This window comes from Xiphophorus maculatus, chromosome 23 (genome assembly GCF_002775205.1).
Source record: "Xiphophorus maculatus strain JP 163 A chromosome 23, X_maculatus-5.0-male, whole genome shotgun sequence".
NCBI classification, from domain to species: Eukaryota; Metazoa; Chordata; class Actinopteri; order Cyprinodontiformes; family Poeciliidae; genus Xiphophorus; species Xiphophorus maculatus.
Window position 1 is genome coordinate 22576387 of NC_036465.1, and position 20126 is coordinate 22596512.

At 38.1% G+C, this 20126-nt stretch overlaps 1 protein-coding gene across 1 annotated transcript; it reads left to right on the forward strand.

The window, feature by feature from the left end:
- Positions 1 to 481: 481 nt before the first annotated feature.
- LOC102226973 (beta-2 adrenergic receptor-like) lies at positions 482 to 6099 on the forward strand. The gene is made up of 2 exons (XM_005795528.3): positions 482 to 631; positions 938 to 6099. Exon 2 carries the CDS (start codon positions 938 to 940, stop codon positions 2171 to 2173), a length of 1236 nt encoding a protein of 411 aa, XP_005795585.2. The 5' UTR covers positions 482 to 631; the 3' UTR covers positions 2174 to 6099.
- The last annotated feature ends 14027 nt before the right edge of the window (positions 6100 to 20126 follow it).

Consider the following 20126-nt stretch of genomic DNA (forward strand, 5'->3'; position numbering starts at 1 on the left):
GGTCGATAAATCATAAATACTGTAACATTACAGTCATTTCTAATTTGACCTTCCAGGTAAATCTGCTGTACATCTACCATGATTGTACAAACAGTCCTATAAAGAGGGTCACCTGTTTTTAATGGGATCCAACCTAACAAACAAAGACGTATAAAATCTCTCCTCAGTCCTGGAATGTACCACACAACTGAATATTTTGACACCACTGTAAACATAGGGTTCATTCTGGAACATATTTGCAACCTCTTTAAATATGTAAATTTTTTACCCTTTGACCGTGTTGCTGTTTTATTTCTCTCTCTCTGTCTCTCTCTTTCACTCTTTTGCAGCCCTGCAAATGCAACTGCAGGGACAGTGTGTTCAAGCTCCTGAGAGCTCCCAGCACCCTGCGCAGCCTGGCTGCCTGATTGGCTGAGCTCTGACCATGATGTCATCACAGCATGCTATAAGTGCTCTGACAAATAGCCAGGGAGACACACCAGAGGAAACACTGCTCAACTGACGGAGTCAGGAGTGAGTCGAGCTCAGATTAAAAAGTGGAATGGGCATGTGATACTCTGCAGGAGTTATCCGCGCTCTGGCATCTTTACAGTGCAAGGCAAGCAGGACTCAACAACAACTACCTGTTGAGGTTCGTAGTGTGTTTTATTTTTGTATGTTTTCTTGCAACATGTCTTTGAAGCTTCTTGGCACAGATGTTGATATTTGTGTTCTATAAGTGTGCAGCTTAGCCACTGAAATATTCTTTTCTTTTTTGTTAGTAATAGTTGTAAAATTACACATTCAAAATCTTAGTGCAGACATTTTTGGTTTCTTTTCAATTCAAGTAATTTATTCTTTTTCTTGTGTGTATGTCTGTCTTTGTGGTGTGTGTGTGTGTGTGTGTGTGTGTGTGTGTGTGTGTGTGTGTGTGCCTGTCCACCTACGGTCTCTTCAGATGGAAAATACGACGCTCTCTAGCCAAGTAAACACCTCCACGACAGCAATCTCACCAGACGAGAATAAGGAAACCAGTGAAACAGTCAAGATCTTCCTGGGAATAATCATGTCTCTACTTGTTTTGCTAATTGTCTTTGGAAACATCCTTGTCATCACTGCCATCGCCCGCTTCCAACGACTGCAGAACGTGACCAACTGCTTCATCACGTCCCTGGCCTGTGCTGACCTGGTTATGGGTCTTATTGTTGTTCCTTTTGGTGCCTGTAACGTCATTTTTAACAAATGGCACTTTGGTGTATTTTGGTGTAGATTCTGGACTGCTACTGATATCCTCTGTGTGACCGCCAGCATCGAGACACTGTGTGTCATAGCCCTAGACCGGTATTTGGCCATTACTTCACCCTTTCGTTACCAGTCAATGTTGACAAAGTGCAGAGCTCGAGTTTTGATTGTTCTTGTGTGGGCGATTGCTGCGTTGATATCCTACTTTCCCATCCACACGGAGCTGGCATATGTAAACAAAACAGATACACATGAGAAAAGCAAAGTTAATGCTTGTGAGTTTAATGTCTCACTGGTATATGCCATCACCTCCTCTATCATCTCGTTCTACATTCCTTTGGTCATCATGATTTTTGTGTACAGCCGTGTTTTCCAGGAAGCCAGGCGACAACTGAAAAAGATTGACCAAAGTGTTGGACGCTTTCATAACACCAACAACAGTGACTCGAAGTCTGTAGAATCCAACAACGGATGGGGACTAAAAAAGGCAAAGTTTTGCCTTCGAGAACATAAAGCCTTAAAGACTCTGGGTATAATCATGGGGGTGTTCACCCTTTGTTGGCTGCCATTCTTTTTGCTCAATGTGGTGGTGACCGTAACAAATTATGACCTCCAAATCCCCTTTATACTACTCAACTGGATAGGTTACTCAAACTCTGCCTTCAATCCAATAATTTACTGCAGGAGTCCTGAGTTCAGGTACGCTTTCAAGGCTATCCTCTGCCTGAAGAGGAACCACCTCAGCAACCCGGGACCAGTCAATGGATACGTCCAGAGCCGCAACAGCTGGCAGAGTGAACGACAGGGACGCAGTAAGGGCAGCTCAGATGATAGCGATGCCAATGAAAGGTGTCTGGGGAAGGTGTCGGAGGTCTGTGGAGGAGAGGACAAAACCACGGACTCTAATGGAAACTGCAACAAAAGCCTGCCGACTGTGACAACAAGCCTGTAGACTTGGAACTGTGAGACTTCACCCAGATGATTGTCACTGCCTTCATGAACTTTTTTCCTCAATGGTCTGTTGAAGGTAAGGCCAGCCACGGCGGCCGGCTGACTGCAATGATCCCTTTGAGCTGAGGAACATATTTATTTTCCCATCATTTCCACATTTAATACTGTAGGAGGATTTTATTTTTATTTTTTTACATACAAGATTTCTTTCAGCTACCTCAGACCTGCTTTACAATATTTTTGTGTTAACTGTCTTTGACATTGCACCCGCTTTAGTTAAACTATGGTGGTATCTCAGATGTTTTTTTTTTTTGTTTTTTTAACCATGTAACGTGCTTTGTGAAAGGCATAATTACAGATCGTCGTCTTTGCATTTTCTGCTTTAAGCTCCTAAGGGAAGATGACTTTCTTTCTAAATTAAGTCAGTTTCATATGAACATGCCTGCATGGCAGAAAAAAAAAACAAAAAAACAAGGAACATATTTCTGTCAACGGTTTGCAGGCTATTGGGTTGCAACGCGTTGGTGTTACAAGTACATTCCGATTTGCTGAGATCGCAATCTGCCATATTTCTGTCTTTATTTGCGTCTGATTGTGGTAGCATTAGAGATCAGCACCGTGTGAAACCGTAGACACGCGTCTCCTGTTCTTGCATTTGACGTGCTGTTACATTAGAGTCTGCTGTCAGCAGAACGCTTCAGAGATATGCTCTAACGCTCGGAGATTGAGATCTTCCTGTTTAGAAGAATAATGCCTGTAGTTACGCTCTGCGAATGCTGTGATAAAACTTGAAAACGTGCGTGTAGGTTTTGAAATCCTAAAGATATCTGATATCTTTTAGGCGGAGAGTAGTTGGTATTATTGCAATACTTTGGGCTGCCCTCAAATGCATATAGATTTTTAAAATTCAGCAATTTTTAAAAATACATAGATATTTTATTTATTTTTTATAACTGATTTCAAAGTTTCCTTCTGGACAGTCGAAAATGAAATTGTTCATTCTCTCAGCTGGCTTCAATGTACAGCATAAAAGTCATAAAAACTATTAGCACTTTCTATCCTCTCTGTGAAACAGAAGCTCTATTCCTTTGTTGAAATAAGCCCTTGTCATTTTTCTTATAAATTAGTGATTGCTGTGTTTCAATATATGCAGTGTTTATTCCAACCAGAGAGGCCATTTCCTTATCGTGCAAGGGTACAAACCACACATGATGATAATAATAAACAGGGTGACAACAGTTCCAGGGCCCAGACACAGTGCTAGTCACTGTATTCAAATAAACAGCTCTTGCTCCTAAATAGCGCAGCTTTGCCTCAGCCTTGTGACATTTCCCAGATTGTTCTCGGTGTGTAAGGATGTGTGTTTACATCTGAAATCAATGGAACAGTTGGAAAAGGCATTCGGGGGTCCACAGAGAAACCGTCTCAGCTGCTCCAGTTGTTTTGGTCAGTTTCTGTCCGTCTTCTCCCAAAGACTCTAGATGTGCAGTCCCCAGGAAATGCCTCAATCCAGCTGAGTCCGGCACCAGTAAACATGAATAAACACATTATCTTTGTTGCTTAGTTTGACAATTAGATGATTCTGTGCCCCCACCCCTGCCCACACACCTAGATAAAAAAAAACTGTTGGGGATTCTAGTTTGCAGGTTAGGATTATATCCAAAATGCCATCCTCAAATAATACATGTCTTAAGACTGCTTTCTTATGTGTTTTCTCTTGACTTATGTTAGGTTTAATGGACATTAAGCACTTAGAAAAAAGGATCTTAACTTAGGAATTCATCTTCTTTCCTTCAGATTAAATCGCTTCACAGATCATTAGGCTAGATAGAGATAGCAGAGGTCTATCTTAAATCTTTTCCCAGGTCAGTTAGGCTAAAGTTAGCTTCTGAAGATGGGGAAGAGGAGCCGGGATTCTCAGCCAGTCTAAATCAGTGCTAGCGACCGATCTTTTAGTGCATGTAGTCCAGCCTCTGTGTGGAGTTGGATCAGCTGACACTGTCAAATGCATTGAACTTTGTTCCTTCAGAGGAAATCTTTATGTACTGTATTGCAAGGTTCGGTCAGCGCTCTTATCACGATCCCTGGTCAAAATACGCAGTCGTTGTACGTCAGCGTGTGCCATGTGAAAAGAAGCTTTCCAGAACGTGGATCCTTTTCTTGGTCTTCTTTTATTATTTTTTTTCTGTGCAGATTTACAGCTAAATAAATGCAGGGGTTGAATGTCAGAACAGAGGTTCTTGAGGAAAACTTTCCGAACATTTCACTGTAAGGCATCCTGAAATCACAAATCTGCTCAAAGTATTAGACCAAGTCTTAAAGACGATTCTTTTTGTTGTTGTTGTTGTTTTTAAAGTCTTGATAGTTTGATCATGGGCTGGCACTAAGCTATTAGAGTGTCCTGCTTTCTTATTGTCTTAGACATGAAATTTTTGGAAGCACTGTGCAAGTGATTGTTTGCATGTCTGTTATATATTCGTGGTGTCTTATTTGTGGATTCCTGCTAGCTCGCTTTGCAAGCAAAACTGTTTCAGCCCGAGCACTGTGGGCTTTTCAGCTAAAATTCCACACTGCTCCCTCCTGGCAGGGGCCTATCTTTGCACCTCAGCCGTTTCTCAATTATAAATGGTTACTGTTTTATCGATACTCCCGTATAATAAGGAATGTAATTCATGCCTTCACATCCTCGGTGCTTGAGGATGCAACACTGTTATGTGCAATGAGTCTTGAATAATGAGCTGACACTACAACATTCCAAGCACAGCTGCTGTTTTATATCATGGTAACGACACACATTCAGTTCCCCCTGCCAGGGACCTGTCTCTGACTACCCACCGATGCACCTACATCGGGTCGGCTAAGACAAAAAGATTTCGTTTTGAAAGGATTACAGGTTACAGGTCAGACCAGTCTTACAGTTTGTATTACCATTTGGCCTCGAGAGTTAATATCCAGCATATTTCAATGTAATAGACTACAGTGTGTATGATATATTGACATGTCAATGTGGTCCAAGTGTAGGTGGGGTAACTCAAGTGTTATCCTCAAGGAATCAGGTTTTTTTCAATGAATAAGTCCCTTTGTTCAACAAGAACTCCAATTATGATTTAAGAAAAGTCATTTACCCAGTCTAAGGCGGCACTGTATAGCACTTTTAAATATGTTTAAACATATTTCAGGTCACAAAAAAAAACAAGTGTTCCCATTGGCATGTACGATAATGTATCTACTTTTAAATATGTTTTTTTAAAAAGTCACTAGAGTAATTATAGAATTGTGAATTTTCTATATATAAAAAAAAAACTTCTATAAAAGAGCAAACCTGTTATATGTGAACTTTTTTCTTTTTTTAAAAAAAAGTGGTCAGAGTGAGAATATAATCACTCATTGGAATGTTTACTAAATGTTTGCAAGCTATTTTCGCACAATTTTCTTGTCATTGTTTGTTCAGGTCTTGGAGCTTGTTACATGATGTGGTTCCCTGTGGTATTTATTTAAAAAGAGAAGATACGTTTGTAATGTAACATTTTTATCAAAATAAATTATGTACATGTTTCATGTGATGTTCTGTGATATGTTTTTTTTTCTGACCGCTAAAGATTATATTCCTCTTTTTTTAATTTGCTCTTTGGGTTTCGTACAGCACTTACAGTACCTTGTAAAACCTCTTCAAATCCCATTGAACCTTGTCACTCTGTCATGCTACGTCCATAAATGTTAACGTTTCAATGACAGACCTACACATATAATCCTGAAGTGGGACAAAAATGCTAAATAATTTTCAAAATATTTTGCAAGTAAATATCTAAAATATGTGCCATGTAGCAGTTAATATCCAGTGCAACTAATTGCATTTCAGAGTCACTTTGTTTGTTTGCATCTAATTTAATTTCAGTATTAATGCCTCTGTTAAGGCCTCAGAGATTGCAGGTCCTCTGGGCTAGGTCTCGAGTTTTGCAACAGAGTCTCAGTTGGGTTTGTTTCTGAACTTTTGCTTTGCAATTCTAACTCTCATGGATATGCTTTAGTCTAATCAACTGTTTTTGTAGCTCTGGTTGTACATTTAAGCTTGCAGTTTAGTTTCAAGCTTTGAAGAGTTGGCTCCACCAACCACTCTTTTTACTGCTCATCTTATTGCTTATTTGCTGATGTTCTCTTACAAACATCAGGAAGCTCCTGTGCTTCACGGAGCACAATTTATTTCATTAGTTAGCTGTTAAGAGCAAATAGTTGCACTGGACTTTATTTAGGAATATCAGAATAAAGTGGTCTGAAGATAAATGCATGCCTCTCTTTTCAGATTTTTGTTTGTAAAACAAAAAAAAGAAAAATTGAATCATGTATTGGTTTTCTTCCTCTCCAGAATTATCCTGTAATTTGTGCTGATCTACCTCATAAAAACAGCAAAAATCCTTTGATGTTTATGATTGCTGTCTGACCAAATCTTAGGCGGTTTAGGTTAATTACTTTAGCAAGACAATGTCAGCAGCCACGTTTTACGGCAACACTTTATTTTGCAAATAATCACACTTTAATGCAAAACTGGCACATTTAATGGACTTTCAATGCAACTTTTAAAGCAACTTTGCAATAAAAGTGTCATTACTTACCGAATGACTCTTCATTGCAACAGTTGTAAACATTCATAAAGACTCCTTCATGTTCATAACAAGTGTTATAAATCATGGTTATGATAGTCTCATGTCAGTCTTATTTACACACCGTCAAATAAAGTGTTACCCATTTTACTAAGCCAGTAATTTGTTCCAAATGATACAGAGAAGATAAAGTTAAAGCAAGAGTATATGACTGCCCTTTGCTCTAAGCGATCACAGATCGTACAGAAGTCCTGGATCTAATCCAATTGAGCTGCACAGTTAATCTAGTAGCTTCTTAGATATAAGTGGAACCAAAGAAGTCTCAGAATTTGGCACAAAGTTATTGTTGAAAATGTGTTTTAGTTTTCTTCTATGAGTAATTGTGAGTGAGCATAAAAAACGGGATTCCTAAGTGGTTGACATGACTCCAAATGACGTTTGATGAAAGGCTGTACACTAAATGGAACCCTGTGGAGTTGAGGACTAAACACCATATAATTTATGACTAAGAGATGTTTTTATGTATTCGGTCAACAGAACACACTGATAGTCGTCCCTACTTTACATGAATGAGCTTGTAGCACCATTCAAAAGTGATAATAAAAAAAAACTGCGTTATCAAATCACCTACTGTACAGCACAGCCTGTTTCACTGCAACTCATTCCCGTCTGTCTCGTCTGATGGTTTATACACAAATATTCTCAGCAGTACAAAGGGTCAAAGTGGATTTAGAGCACAAGGAATTCCATCAGTGCTGTTTAATGTTCTGCAAATGATAAAAATCTGTTTAAAGTCATAAATCAGCACTTAATATATGTTGATGCTTTCTTCAAAGCATATTTGCAATGTGTTTCTTATTCACACACACGCTGGGGAGGAATGTTGAGTTCAAAGTCCTGCCTAGGAACACACTGCACCATTGAGGAAAAAGAAATCAAGCCACTAATCAGTCGACTGAATCAAAAGCAAAATATTCACTTTACAACAAGAGTTAAAACCAAAGTAAAAGTGGCTCTTAGATTAGCTTTACGAAATCTTCACGGAGTTGCTAAATGTCTGTGTTGATATTTTACATTTCTTCCCGAAAAAAATCAATATTTAACAATGATCATTTTTTGTTACGGAACAGAATAGCTGCTTTACTTTTAAGACATAAATACGTTCGTAGAAACAGCGTAAGAGCAAAATATTAAGAACATAAATGTAATTAAAAGCATATTCCAGAATAATATTTGAAAGGCATTCAAATATTGTTTGGTAATATTTACTTTAAAGTCCGAGCTTATCTCTCTCCATTTGCTCAAAAACATTTGGTGAGATATTGAAAAATAGCCCAGCCTGGTACTCACTGGGCCAAAAAAGGCCTCAGGAAATCAAAAGAAAGCCTAATCTTACAGTCACAAATAACTGGGTTTTGTCTTTACAACAAATATGTCCGGGTAGTTGAATGTGGACAGAGGAATGAAACGCGGACATTTGTGGATGGTAGAAAAAAAAAAACAGGATCAGGAGCCTTTAGCAAACAAAAGAACAAACAAAAGCTGCTTAAGGGCAGGTAATCACACAGCCAGATGCTAATTAAAAACAAGGAATGTTTACATGTGAGTGAAAACAAAAGAGGAGAGGCAGGCATGTGCTGTGAAACATAATCAGATTCCAGTCATGAACTAAGGTAACTAAAGAAATTTAGACTGGGGGGAAGTGTTTAGGAAAATAAATGCAGGTGAACTAATTGGAAGCAGAGAACAGGTGGAGCAGCTAAATATGTAAGTGTAACTGAGGACATCTAAAGACAACAGCATGAAACTACAGGGACACTAATAAAGCAGAGACACACGAAATATGGCTGAGCTAAGGAACAACTGAGAAAAATATCTAACAAAACCTCTATTTAAAAGATTTCGTACCTTTACATACAAAGGTAAACCAGGAAAATTACAAAATTATTGAAGAAAAAAAAAATCAAGAAAAATCTCATGCTCAAAATTTCAACTGAAATTTTAAAATCAACCACCCTGAGAGAATAAAATAATAAGCAAGATTTCTTTCCAGTCGCTGAATGGAGCCATCTGGCTAAATCATCAAAGATGACGTTAAAACAAAACCACAGAATTGAGATTTTCTGTTTTGGCTAGTACTGCCAGTATTCCAGAATAATAGGAGAAATTACTTTTGGAGATGTCAAAAAAAAAAAAAAAGCTTTAAATTTTCCACATCATGCTCCTTCTGCATGGTACAATTTCATTTTCTTTATTAACAAAGCACTAGCAAACTACAATCTGACTTTTTGTAGTAGGAGAGGAAGAATGATGTCTTCTTCCTCTCCTAGTGGCCTTTCAGTCCATGTTGGTGCTGGACTCATCCAGGCTTCAGCCAGCTTCTTCACACGTTGCTTTGCTTTTGTTCTGATGTTTATCGACACATCTTTCACCAAAAATATGTTAATCTCTGACACACACAGAGATTAAGTATGAGTAAGAATCTCATACTTCTGTTTCCATGGCATCTTCTTCCGTAAACGGATCCACCCGTAAGCCCCTCCTCACTTTACCTTGAAATCCAACCTTAAATCCTCCCGTGCAGCTTGACATCGCAATTTCATTTAAAGTCACATCAAATGTTCCGTGTCTTCCACGGGTTTAGACGAGCGCTGAGGCCGATCCCCTGACATGTGTGCAAATGGAAGGCTGTGAGATCAAACATCTGCTCCCTGGAGCCTGACAGGCAGCGCTTTGTGCCCAGAGAGAAACTTCGAGCAGAAACTTCTTCTGCCAAGATTTCGTGCAGCCCTTCATACGAGCACATGCATGGTGATATCTATCGTGTTGCTTCAAGGGCCTACATTTACAGGTTAGTCAATAAATGGGATGTCTACCAATGTGTACATGTAGAAAAATTCTCTGAAAAATGAAAAAAAAAAATGTATAGGGATTCGTTTGAGTACATGCTGCATACATAGTGTGTGAATAAAAACATTCTTTGAAGGATCAATATGTCCCTTGGCATTAAAGAGCTCCAAGGCACCCCGCAGTTTGCAGCTGTTTTCCTCCCATAGGCACCACCATGTTCATGTCCACTGATCTGTGTAAACATGAGCACATTTTAAAGAAGATATTCCCCTTATCATTGTTTTTTTTAAAAGACCCAATGTTATGAAAGCAAAGAAAAAAAACAATTATTTAATCAAATTTCAGATCATGTGTGATTACAATAAAATGTTTTTTTTTGTTGTTGTTTTTTTTTTTTACAAATTCTGTCTGTTTCTTACATTTTTAAAATGTTTTTAATGTTTAGTAGTTTTTCACTAAACTTGCATGTCTTCATTACTGACAACAGCAAAGTACTTTCAGTTCCTGTAGAGGAAATTGCGACATATTTTAGCCGCTGCATGTTGGTGTGGTGGCAAAATATAGCAGGCGCAATTTTCCCTTGCAGTGAATCTCTTTACACTCTAGACCAGGGGTGTCAAACTCAATTTCACCAAGGACGACTTCAGCATATTGGCCACCCTCAACGGGCCACATTGACGGTATAAATCAGGAATGCCCAAGTGCAGTCCTCCAGACTGCAACTTTTAGATGCGTCCCTGCTAAAACGTACCCCAGACAAAAGGTTGACTTCCCTCATTAGCAGCAACTCAGTTCTGTAGAGGCCTATGAATGAGTCAATGATCCAGGTGTGTTAGAGAAAGAACATCTAAAGTTGCAGAGTGATAGGTCTGGAAAACTAGACTTGGGCAACCCTAGCATAAATGTATGAAAATACAATGTTAAAAATAAATTAAACAACACCTCACATTGTTAAATAACTGATTTTATGTATTCAAGTTTTAAATATTACATTTGAGTTTGTATGGATGTAAAATTACTGCTCAGTTTAAAAATTACAATATTTTTAAACTGCTCAGCTAAACTTCGCTCTTTAGCTTGTTAGCTTGTCGATGTTTCAGTTTTATTCCCTGGGAAAATTAATCTTTGTCTGCTTTAAAGATAAGCAGACAAAGAATAAAAACAAGTTTTGATATCAACTCTCAACTTCATTCACAAAACTTTTTCGTTATTTATTACACAACCAACATGTATTTCACATAAGAACAAAACAATGAGGTGATGTTGCCTGTCCTTGAACACAAAGCTGATCCTCTTCACCCTGTTACCAACTCACACACATCCTCATTGTGTTGTGTAAATAAACACAAAACAAGCAAAATCAATAAACTATATACATATTCCAGTATACTGAGTTTTGGTTTTACATTCATTCTATTTAAATTTAGTTTTTCGTGCTTACCAATGTTTTCCCCTGGTCAGTTCGTCGATGTCCGGTTTTAGTTCTTGCGCTGAGGAAATCCGCAAAACAGCTGTAGGTTTTCGTCAGTAATGCGCGATCTGTGTTTGGTCTTGTTTAAATTCATTATTGAAAACATCTGTTCGCTCAGATAGGTGCTTCCAAACATGGACAAAAAACACGAGCTGCGTGGAGTCGAAGCTGTGGCATCAAATCAGGGGGCAGGAGACGGTAAAAGTCCTCGATTTCGCTCTTTAGCTTGTTAGCTTGTCGATGCTTCAGTTTTATTCGCTGGGAAAATTAATAATCAGCTTGAGGTGACTCTGCTGCACTCTAGTGGCGAGAAGCCGTAATGTTGGCTGGTAAGAATCAGAAGGCATTATGGGAGATGTAGTTTGTAGTCAATTCGTGCTCAAAACCTATTTGAAGTCAATCAATGGGGCTGTAAAACGGTGGTGGGGGGGAGAGGGCCACATAAAATGACGTAGCGGGCCACATGTGGCCCGCGGGCCTTGAGTTTGACACATGTGCTCTAAAGCATGTCACTGTTACTCTACATGAGAAAATCATTTTTGCACAATTAGCCGCTCATTTGTTGGAACATCTGCATCCCTTAAAACTAGTAATTGATTCAACAGTTCTGAAGAATATTATCTAGCCTTTTCATGTGGAGTTCACATGTTCTCCTTTTTGCATGTGTGGGTTTTCACATGTTACTCCAACTTCCTCTCGCTGTGCAAAGACACGCATAAGAATTTCCTTTCAGCACACATGAACCACACGTGTTTATTCGCGCTGTTGTTTGTCCTTCACGTCTCCGAAGAGAATTGGTGAGCTATCCAAGAGACAGCCCACTGATTGCCGGCGATATAAAGGCGCAAGCAAATGCGACGGTCAAATTCCCTGGCAAAAATTCACGAGGCGGACACGGACAATTAAATCAACAGCTGGTGAACACTATCCGTCCGCTGCTGTGACTCTGTTTGAGCGCCCTTACTGTGGAGAGAGGCAGCCAGGAAGAAAACACAAAATGTGGACTGAAACCGTTTAATCAAATTTAATACAAATCTCTAAATATATGGATTAATGGTCTGTGTTTAAAGTGAAACATTGATAGAAGAGATTAGAGACCCCAGAGAGCTGCTTAGTTTGCTTATATCTTGGTTCACACATATTATTCTGCATTTTGACCAGAAAAGACCATTTTTGGTCTAGCCTGACCTTCTTTCACTTTTTTATTGTGTTCCCTGGCTGTCTGAGCTTTTTTCTGGCCTCCTTTCAACAAAGTCTTTCTCCTTGCCACTTTTCCCTAAAAGTCAAAATTGTGGAGAGATTGTCCTTGCCCACCTGAATAATGATGTTCTCGGCTTTGTTCTTTATGAGTTCTCTCTTTTTTCCTGGCTGGTGGTAGGTCATGTCTGGGATGGCTGCAATTTGTTCCATGTATTTTTCATTTTTGACCATGAAAGCGGGTGGTTACTGGGGGTAATGTTTTATGACTTCACCCTGCTTTAAAGTTTTCCAAGTCTTCATCCCTGAGCTGCTTTCCTTGTTTCCTCACTAATGTTCTCTATCAAACCTACACAGCACAGCTGTTTAACACAGATTAAGTAGCTACTCTAATATTTTTCTTCACTGCGGAGCGAGTTGTTAATGTCTCTGGTGACTCCTGGTACTTTCCCCTCAGTGGAAGAAGAAAATAAAGAGAGAAAAGCTCAGCTGCTGCATTGTCTCAGAGTGCAGGCAGCGCCACAAAAAACATGTGCGCACATCTGCTGGTTGCTTAAAATGAAAAATGTGTTTTTACAGTGATTGTGAGAGGTCAAGAAAGTTTTTTCTTGAAATTAGTCCTGCAAGTGGTCACAAGTAATAAGGTAAGTGCTCACAGAAAGGAGGAAGTGTTCCTGTAGTTTGTTTCAAAGGCCAGCTTCTTACTTTTTGTGGCTGCTGATAATGACTGGCACGTTCTCACAGACCAAAGGGAATGCAGTGTAATGATACCACTTTAACTGTTCGCTCCTTTCTTTTCCTTCCTATTGCTAATGCCTCAATCTTCTGACTAAATAACCACCATTATTTGCCTCCAAGCAATCAATGTGACTTCCAGCCAGCTCCACTGTATTGTATTCTTAATGGTCAGCAATTGTAATAGGTGATAGCTTTTGTAAAGCATCATTTTCATTGGGTTTAAGAAGTCAAGCTGGGGCTTTACACAAGGCTCTCGCAAGTTCTGGGAAAAAAACAAAGCAAAAATCCAAGAGGCGGTGTAATGATCCAAGCATCAGGAATCGACTGAGGAATGCGCTTATTAGGCAGCAGCCTTGCTGTTGTACAGCACAGTCGTCAGCAGAGCTGGTGAATTGAACCTCTTGCATTAACCATAGACTCTCTGTTATTCTAACTCATAGATCTGCTGAGATTTACATACATAAGAGAATAGCCTGGCAAAAATCACACAGTCGCTTATTGAAGTTTATGAAGTAACTGGAAAACATACTTGCTTTCAAGTCACACAAAAACAGCAAAAATGTACAAACATGACTTTTTTTTATTTTTTATTTTGCAGAATCCTGAACTGTCACAGCCAGACTTGTCGGGCTCCATCAGCACTGAACTCCGTGTCATTGCTCCAAACCCTTTTGACACCCACAGTCGTCTCCCGTAAAGAATTGCCTGACATGCTGGAGTGAGACAAAGATGCTTGTCAGCTGGATGCCTAATATGGCTCTGCAGATATGGATGTTGTTTGAGGCTGCTGTGCAGCAGTGTGTGCGATGTGTGTGGTCCCAGATGTCCAGACGCGATGATGCATTCAACTGCAGGCCACCGGTCTACAGATAAGTGTGTGAAATTGCCGCCAGTAGATTTAATTTCTGAGAGGCCAATGACGAGTTCCTATTCAATAAATCAGAATATAATTGAAAAGTTTTGTTCTGTAACTCAATTCACTAAGTGGAACACGCTATATTTATTAATTGCACACACACACGGAAGGTTTCAACTCTTTGTTTCTGTTAATTATGATGATATTTTGCTTACAGATAATGAAAACATGACTTTATAAATAGAAAATTGCATCAGAGCTGTAAAAGAACAAACATTTTTAATTCAGAAATATGAGCATAATGAGAAGTGTGTTTAATACCTACCTCAAGGTTGTTTTTTTTGAAAGGTGACAAGCAAGCGTCATCAAAACCCATGTCACACTTCATTAGGATGTACTTTTACTTCCCACATTGTAAGATAATTTTATTAAATTCATTATGGCAGCTATTATCGGATCATGGGACTTCACATGCTCTGTGTAGTGGTATTTCCTGTTCCCCTTTTCTTATGACACTCAAACACTTTAAAAGAATGTTATCTGCCACATATGTACTGTTTCCAATAGTTTGGTATTGGGTAAAATGGAAATATGATTACCCCATACTTCATTTAAAAAAAGCACAAACAGAAAAAAAGCGAGGTAAAGAGCCTGAAGAAGAAGAACTGAAGCATTTTCACTTGAGTTGATGGCGAAACAATTGCAATAGGTAACTTATTCTTTCCTTGCTCTGTAGCAAATTATATGCTTTTCACTCGTTACATAAAATGTAACATAGGAACGTAACAGGTCATAAGCAATAGAAATATTTTACATTAATCATTTAACTTTTTTCATAAAATATGTCTCATTTCTTCATATAGAAGTGTTTATATGTGAAACCATACATGGCAAGATAAGAAGTTGTGGAGTTAATACTTATGCAATAAGTATTAACTTATTGCATAATAAGTTAATACTTATTATCCAATAATAAGTATTATTATTGCATAATAATACTTATTATATAAGTATAGTTAATACTTATGCAATAAGTATTAACTATTAAATGTCAAGTGAAAGGGCCACACTGTTCCAAAAAACCCTTTAAAATAGTGAAACTAATACATTTAGGTAAGGTTAACAAGCTTTATGATAATTGTATTAACAATGAAACTTGGTAATATTGTTCTTTTCAGAAAGAAAAGTTACTAAGTGTTTGGTATGATAAAATTATGAAATACTAGAGAACTGAAAAAAAGAACAAAATGGAAAACATAATGTCCAAAACTAGTGAGATAATAAGTTTCTAAGAAAACCCAATTTAATACAGAAATGAAATGGATAGTTTAAAAAGTTAATTAATCAAATAGTTGAAACAAAAGTATTCATCTGGAGTCAAAGTAAATGTCTGCTGTCAACATGTTGATGTCCTCTGTGCAGAAGAGTTACTGCAAGAGTAAACTAATTTCTATGTCATTATAATATCAAAAACACACGATTTCACTATGAAGTGATTTGTTTTAACAATAATATATATTTCATAATGCATGTAGAAATTATTATTTTATTGATAAAAAGAAAAGAAATTATTGCTCTCGGGGGCCCCTGGTGGCCGCGGTAGGTACCACACGCTTCGCCGGCGTCATGAGCTGCAACGTGCAGAGCATCCAAATGTCCAAAGCTCCGGTCAGAAGTTAAGTTAGCAAAACAATGTCTCAAAAAAGGACTTATCCTTCAGGGAGGGAGAAAAGAAAGAGAAAGAATAGAAAAAAGCCAAGATAAAGTTTGTTTTAATGTGTCTTGGTAATGTAATGTAATGTAAAAGATTTGTAAAGCTGCTAATAGTAAATTAGCTTGATTTAGCTAACATTTATGCTCGGGTCTTTGTGTTTGTGTGAAACTGAGTTTAAACTTTAAATGAGTTGATTCTCATGCTTGGCTCTGTATAGCTCTGAGGTATTTTTGGCTTCAAAACGCCGTGTTTGATAACGTTTGATAACAATAATTAAAACTTCTCAATGTTTGACTTTGCCTAGCAAAATGTTTTTATGTCAGGCTACATGGCTGCTACATCGATGAGCTGCTCTGTGCTGTAGTTGGGGATTTGTTGTTTGCTGCTGAGCAAAATCATTTCGTGGCTAAAACAGACATTATTTTTACATCAACTTTTAAGTTATGTGAAACTTCTGTTAAAGTCATTTGAAGGCTCAGAATCAGTCCAGTATCGATCCACATTCTCAGGCGAGACGGACTCACCTGGTATAAATTACATTTTTAGCTATTGGAGTTATGCTTAAGACAAATTTATCTAATCAAAGATGTCATGAATATGTGTGTAGATCTGCACCGATTGCAGTTTTCTGGCCGATCCCTGGTTACCGATCTTTAAAAAGCCTGACCTGCCAATTTTGATTTTGGCTGTTATGATTTTTTTTTTTTTTTTTTGTCTGAAATGTTGCTAAATATAGCAAGAAAATCTCTGAGTTGGCAACAGTGGGGTGAATATTGTAAACTGTAAACGTGCAGCTCTGACCTGTTGGGCTGGTCTGTCAGTCAAACCTCTCACTGTGGAGCAGAAGAGGACAAAGTCTGATTTTTAAACCTTTGCTGCCAAAGATAAGATTAGGGGATAAGATCAGCTTCACATGTAAGTATCAGCAGATCACGATCCCCCAAAATTAAGGAAATTGGCTCCTAGAAATCAATTGGTCGATAAATCAGTTGGCCAATAAATGTGTCCTATTATACATCTATACAATGTAAACAGCACTGCCAGAGATGCAATACGTTTATAGCAGGTGTGTGAATGATCTAATGATCAGACTGCTGATTGCAGCCAGTCCATATTGTTAGCAGAACTAGAGGGCCCCAAAACCAAATTCCCTGACAGTAACGTTTCTGAATATCATAGACAGCACACGTTCATTTACACCTTTCAATAACCTGGGATGGGACAAAGTAAAAAATTATCATGTTACGCATGTGTGGGATTTGTGTGTGTGTGTGTGTGTGTATTCAGGTGTGTATTAGATGTGCTAGATGGGATCAGCTCGTTCATCTGTGCAAAAAGTGAAGTGGGATGTTGTGGAAGACATAAATTATCGTTCAGAAGGTGAATGGCGTGACAGGAAGGGGACGTGGCAGGATGGAGACGATGTTTGTGTGCAAGAAACGAATCCTGCTTACATCTTGAGGCTGAACTGTGACAAATCAAGTATGTTCCAACAAGGACGAAACGGGGCAGGAGGGGTTCCGGCCAAGATTATGTGGTTAAATTTCAGCTTTGACAAGTAAGATAATTAAATCCTTATCTGTGCTTCAGTTAGCCTTATGAGCAGTAAGATCTGCAGTTTAATTATCTAATTCAACTCTGGATTGCACATAGTAAGCATGAAAATATGTATTTGGATATACAGTCTAAAATCAGACAAACCAGCCACCTCAATCTCTTCACGATTGTTTTATATAAAAAGGATATACAGTGTATGTATGTGTTGTTACAATACATAAATAATCTCAAATTTTACAGTATCCACCATAGCTCAATCCAAAAGATCCTCCTTGGGATGTGGTGGAACAGTAGATTTGCATCATTAAGTCATCAAATTTACAGCAACTGAATGTTGTTATGATGGCGATAGCATGTCTGACAAATTATTACCCTTTTGCCATTAAGAATGATGGTGGTTCTGAAGTCAAAATCGGTTCCTAGCCTGAGCTAACAAGGCATATGTGACATTCATATTCCAGGAACTGAAGAAAATGTATCTAGGTGTTACCAATCGCTAGTGAAGGTTTGCTTGGATAAATGAAGGTAGAAATATTACATTTTCTTCTTTAAGTAATTGAAGTTTACTTCTTGATAAATCCTGCAATAATATTTTAGACACTGCTTCTGGATTAATAAGTCTTGTTATTCAAACATCAGATGGATGTTTGCTTGCTACTGCAGTGTGTACTGTTTAGGAAGGATAAAGCCTCCAAAGCCATTTTGGGGTTTGCTATGGCAAAAGTTTAAACATCAAATGTATTAAACGTTTAGCTGTGTCTTAAAAAAATACCAGCTTGATCTAAGGACCATATAAATGTACCTTAAAACTTTAAAACAAATGTAATTAACTCTTGAAAATGCTGACTACAGTTACAAAGAGTGCATAATTAAAATGTCACTGTTCCCAAAAGAGCAGTTGAATAGAACCATCTATAATTACAAGGTAAAGCTTTTTCTCCACACATACAGGCAAATAGAGGGCAACTAAATAATCAAGTCAACAGTAGAGGCAACTTCCTACTTCTTAAATTCGTTCTTCTGACTGGAGGTGGTGAAATAAATGTAAACTAGTTATAGTGTTTGATTTACATTTATAAATTTAGCTAGGTTATGATTATTGATGTATAATTGTGGTATTATTAAATGTGCATGAAATAGTTTCTGCAAGCATAAACACATGTTGATATTCTGAGGAAAGTGGATTAAAACCTCCAACTGAAGATTTCCCTTGAAGTCGGACAGGTTATGGAAAAAATATTATTAAAAAGATATAATTTTTTTTATTTTGTTAACCTCCCAGAGCCAGTCTGTTGTAGACCTTCCAGGATTAAGTGTTATCGAAAAGAGGGGAAAAAAAAGAATATGTTCTTTATATGACGAAGGTCATGCTATACAATCAGTGTTCTGTGCATATAACTCTTTGGTTAAATTTTCTTGTCTTCTGCACATTTTATGGTCTTTGCACAATTATTAGCAAATGGAGACAGTAGTAACATACAGTATATGCCAGGCTTAAGCACAAAAAACACAACTGTCTCTATGGAAACCGAAGGCTGCTGTCGCTGTAAAACTTTTACAGAAAAGGCAGTTATGATGATAATAGTAACAATAAGGGTCCTCAGTTAATGATGTCATTTAAAGGCTTTTCACAACGCCCAAAGTAAGTACGTCTTGTTTGTGAAATCGAAGGAGAAATAATCCTGCAATCTTCCTGTGAGAAGGTAGCGGGGATTATAATCAATCATCATTACATCATGGTGGATCACAGTAGGTTTTGATCTGCTCCCAGTTCTTTAAGATGATGTCACTCTGTTTGGATCCACACACATTTCCTATCTGGACCTGCCGTGGTTCTGCATGTGATCTAGTGTTCTCTCTACTCAGATGTGAGTTCTTCTAATAAAAAAAAAAAAAGCATAGCTATTAGGTTCATTGATCTCCAAATTTTATCTGGTGGCTTTGTCTTGCCTTGTGACGAACTGGCAACCTGTCCACAATCCAACAACTGCTGTGGAGTCTCTATAGTTCATCTCATTTTCTCATATTTTTTTAACCTTCCTGCCAATTTAAAACTCTCCATTTTGCACTCTTGCCTTTTCACGCTATTTGTCCTGGAACACTTTGGGTTGTGTCAGATTATCTGGCCTTGTTTTCCTCTGACCTTCATGTAAATGAGACTCATTGCGTATTTCCTCATTGCATTCACTTGAGCTTAGAGTGAACTTGTTAAGCAAATTATTCGAATTTGTCTGGCAATTATTTGAAAGTAACGCTGGGAATACTTTAAAAGGAAGAACAATTCGGTGCTTGTCTTGGCTCTCTTGGAGTTGTTTTGAACTTGCAGTTAAACTCATGCCCAGCGGGGGAGGAAGAAGCCTTGCAACACAATTCAGCATGGAGATCGTGTATGCGAACATTTCTTTCCTTGGGCTCAGTAGCATCACAGTCATTAACAGGATCTTTGTTTGCCTCTTAATCTTGCACCATTGTTTTCCACTGTCTCACTGCAAGCAAACGCTAGTGCAGTTAATGTCTCGCTGCTGTAATTATAAAATCATCAAAACTGTGGTCATCACATCAGCTAATGAGATAAACTCACTCAACTCATTGTGATATGTTGTACACGACTTTAGCACACGAGTTGCACCATTGCTTTTCTGAATGTATATTTGGTTCACTGGTTGTTTGTTCAACAAAATGGCAAAACATTAAAAAAAATTGAACTAGTTTGGAAAAGTACTACATGGTTCCCTTCGCAAATAACAACCTTGTAAGTTACAAACTACACCTGTAATTTCATGTATTATTATGTGCAGGCTGCAAAGAGAGCAGAGAGGCTGCAACAACTACTGCTGATAAAGCTTTTTTTTTTTTTTTTTACCTATATGACTCTAAGATGGTTACATGGCCAAGATCCTAAATACTTTTGGCCCCTCAATGAAATGCATCCAGAGATATCATGGGACTGTTTTTATTTCGTCCTATAATTTG

Bases quoted from the DNA above. Each gene is read 5' to 3' on its own strand.
- LOC102226973 (XM_005795528.3), top strand. From the start codon at position 938: ATGGAAAATACGACGCTCTCTAGCCAAGTAAACACCTCCACGACAGCA.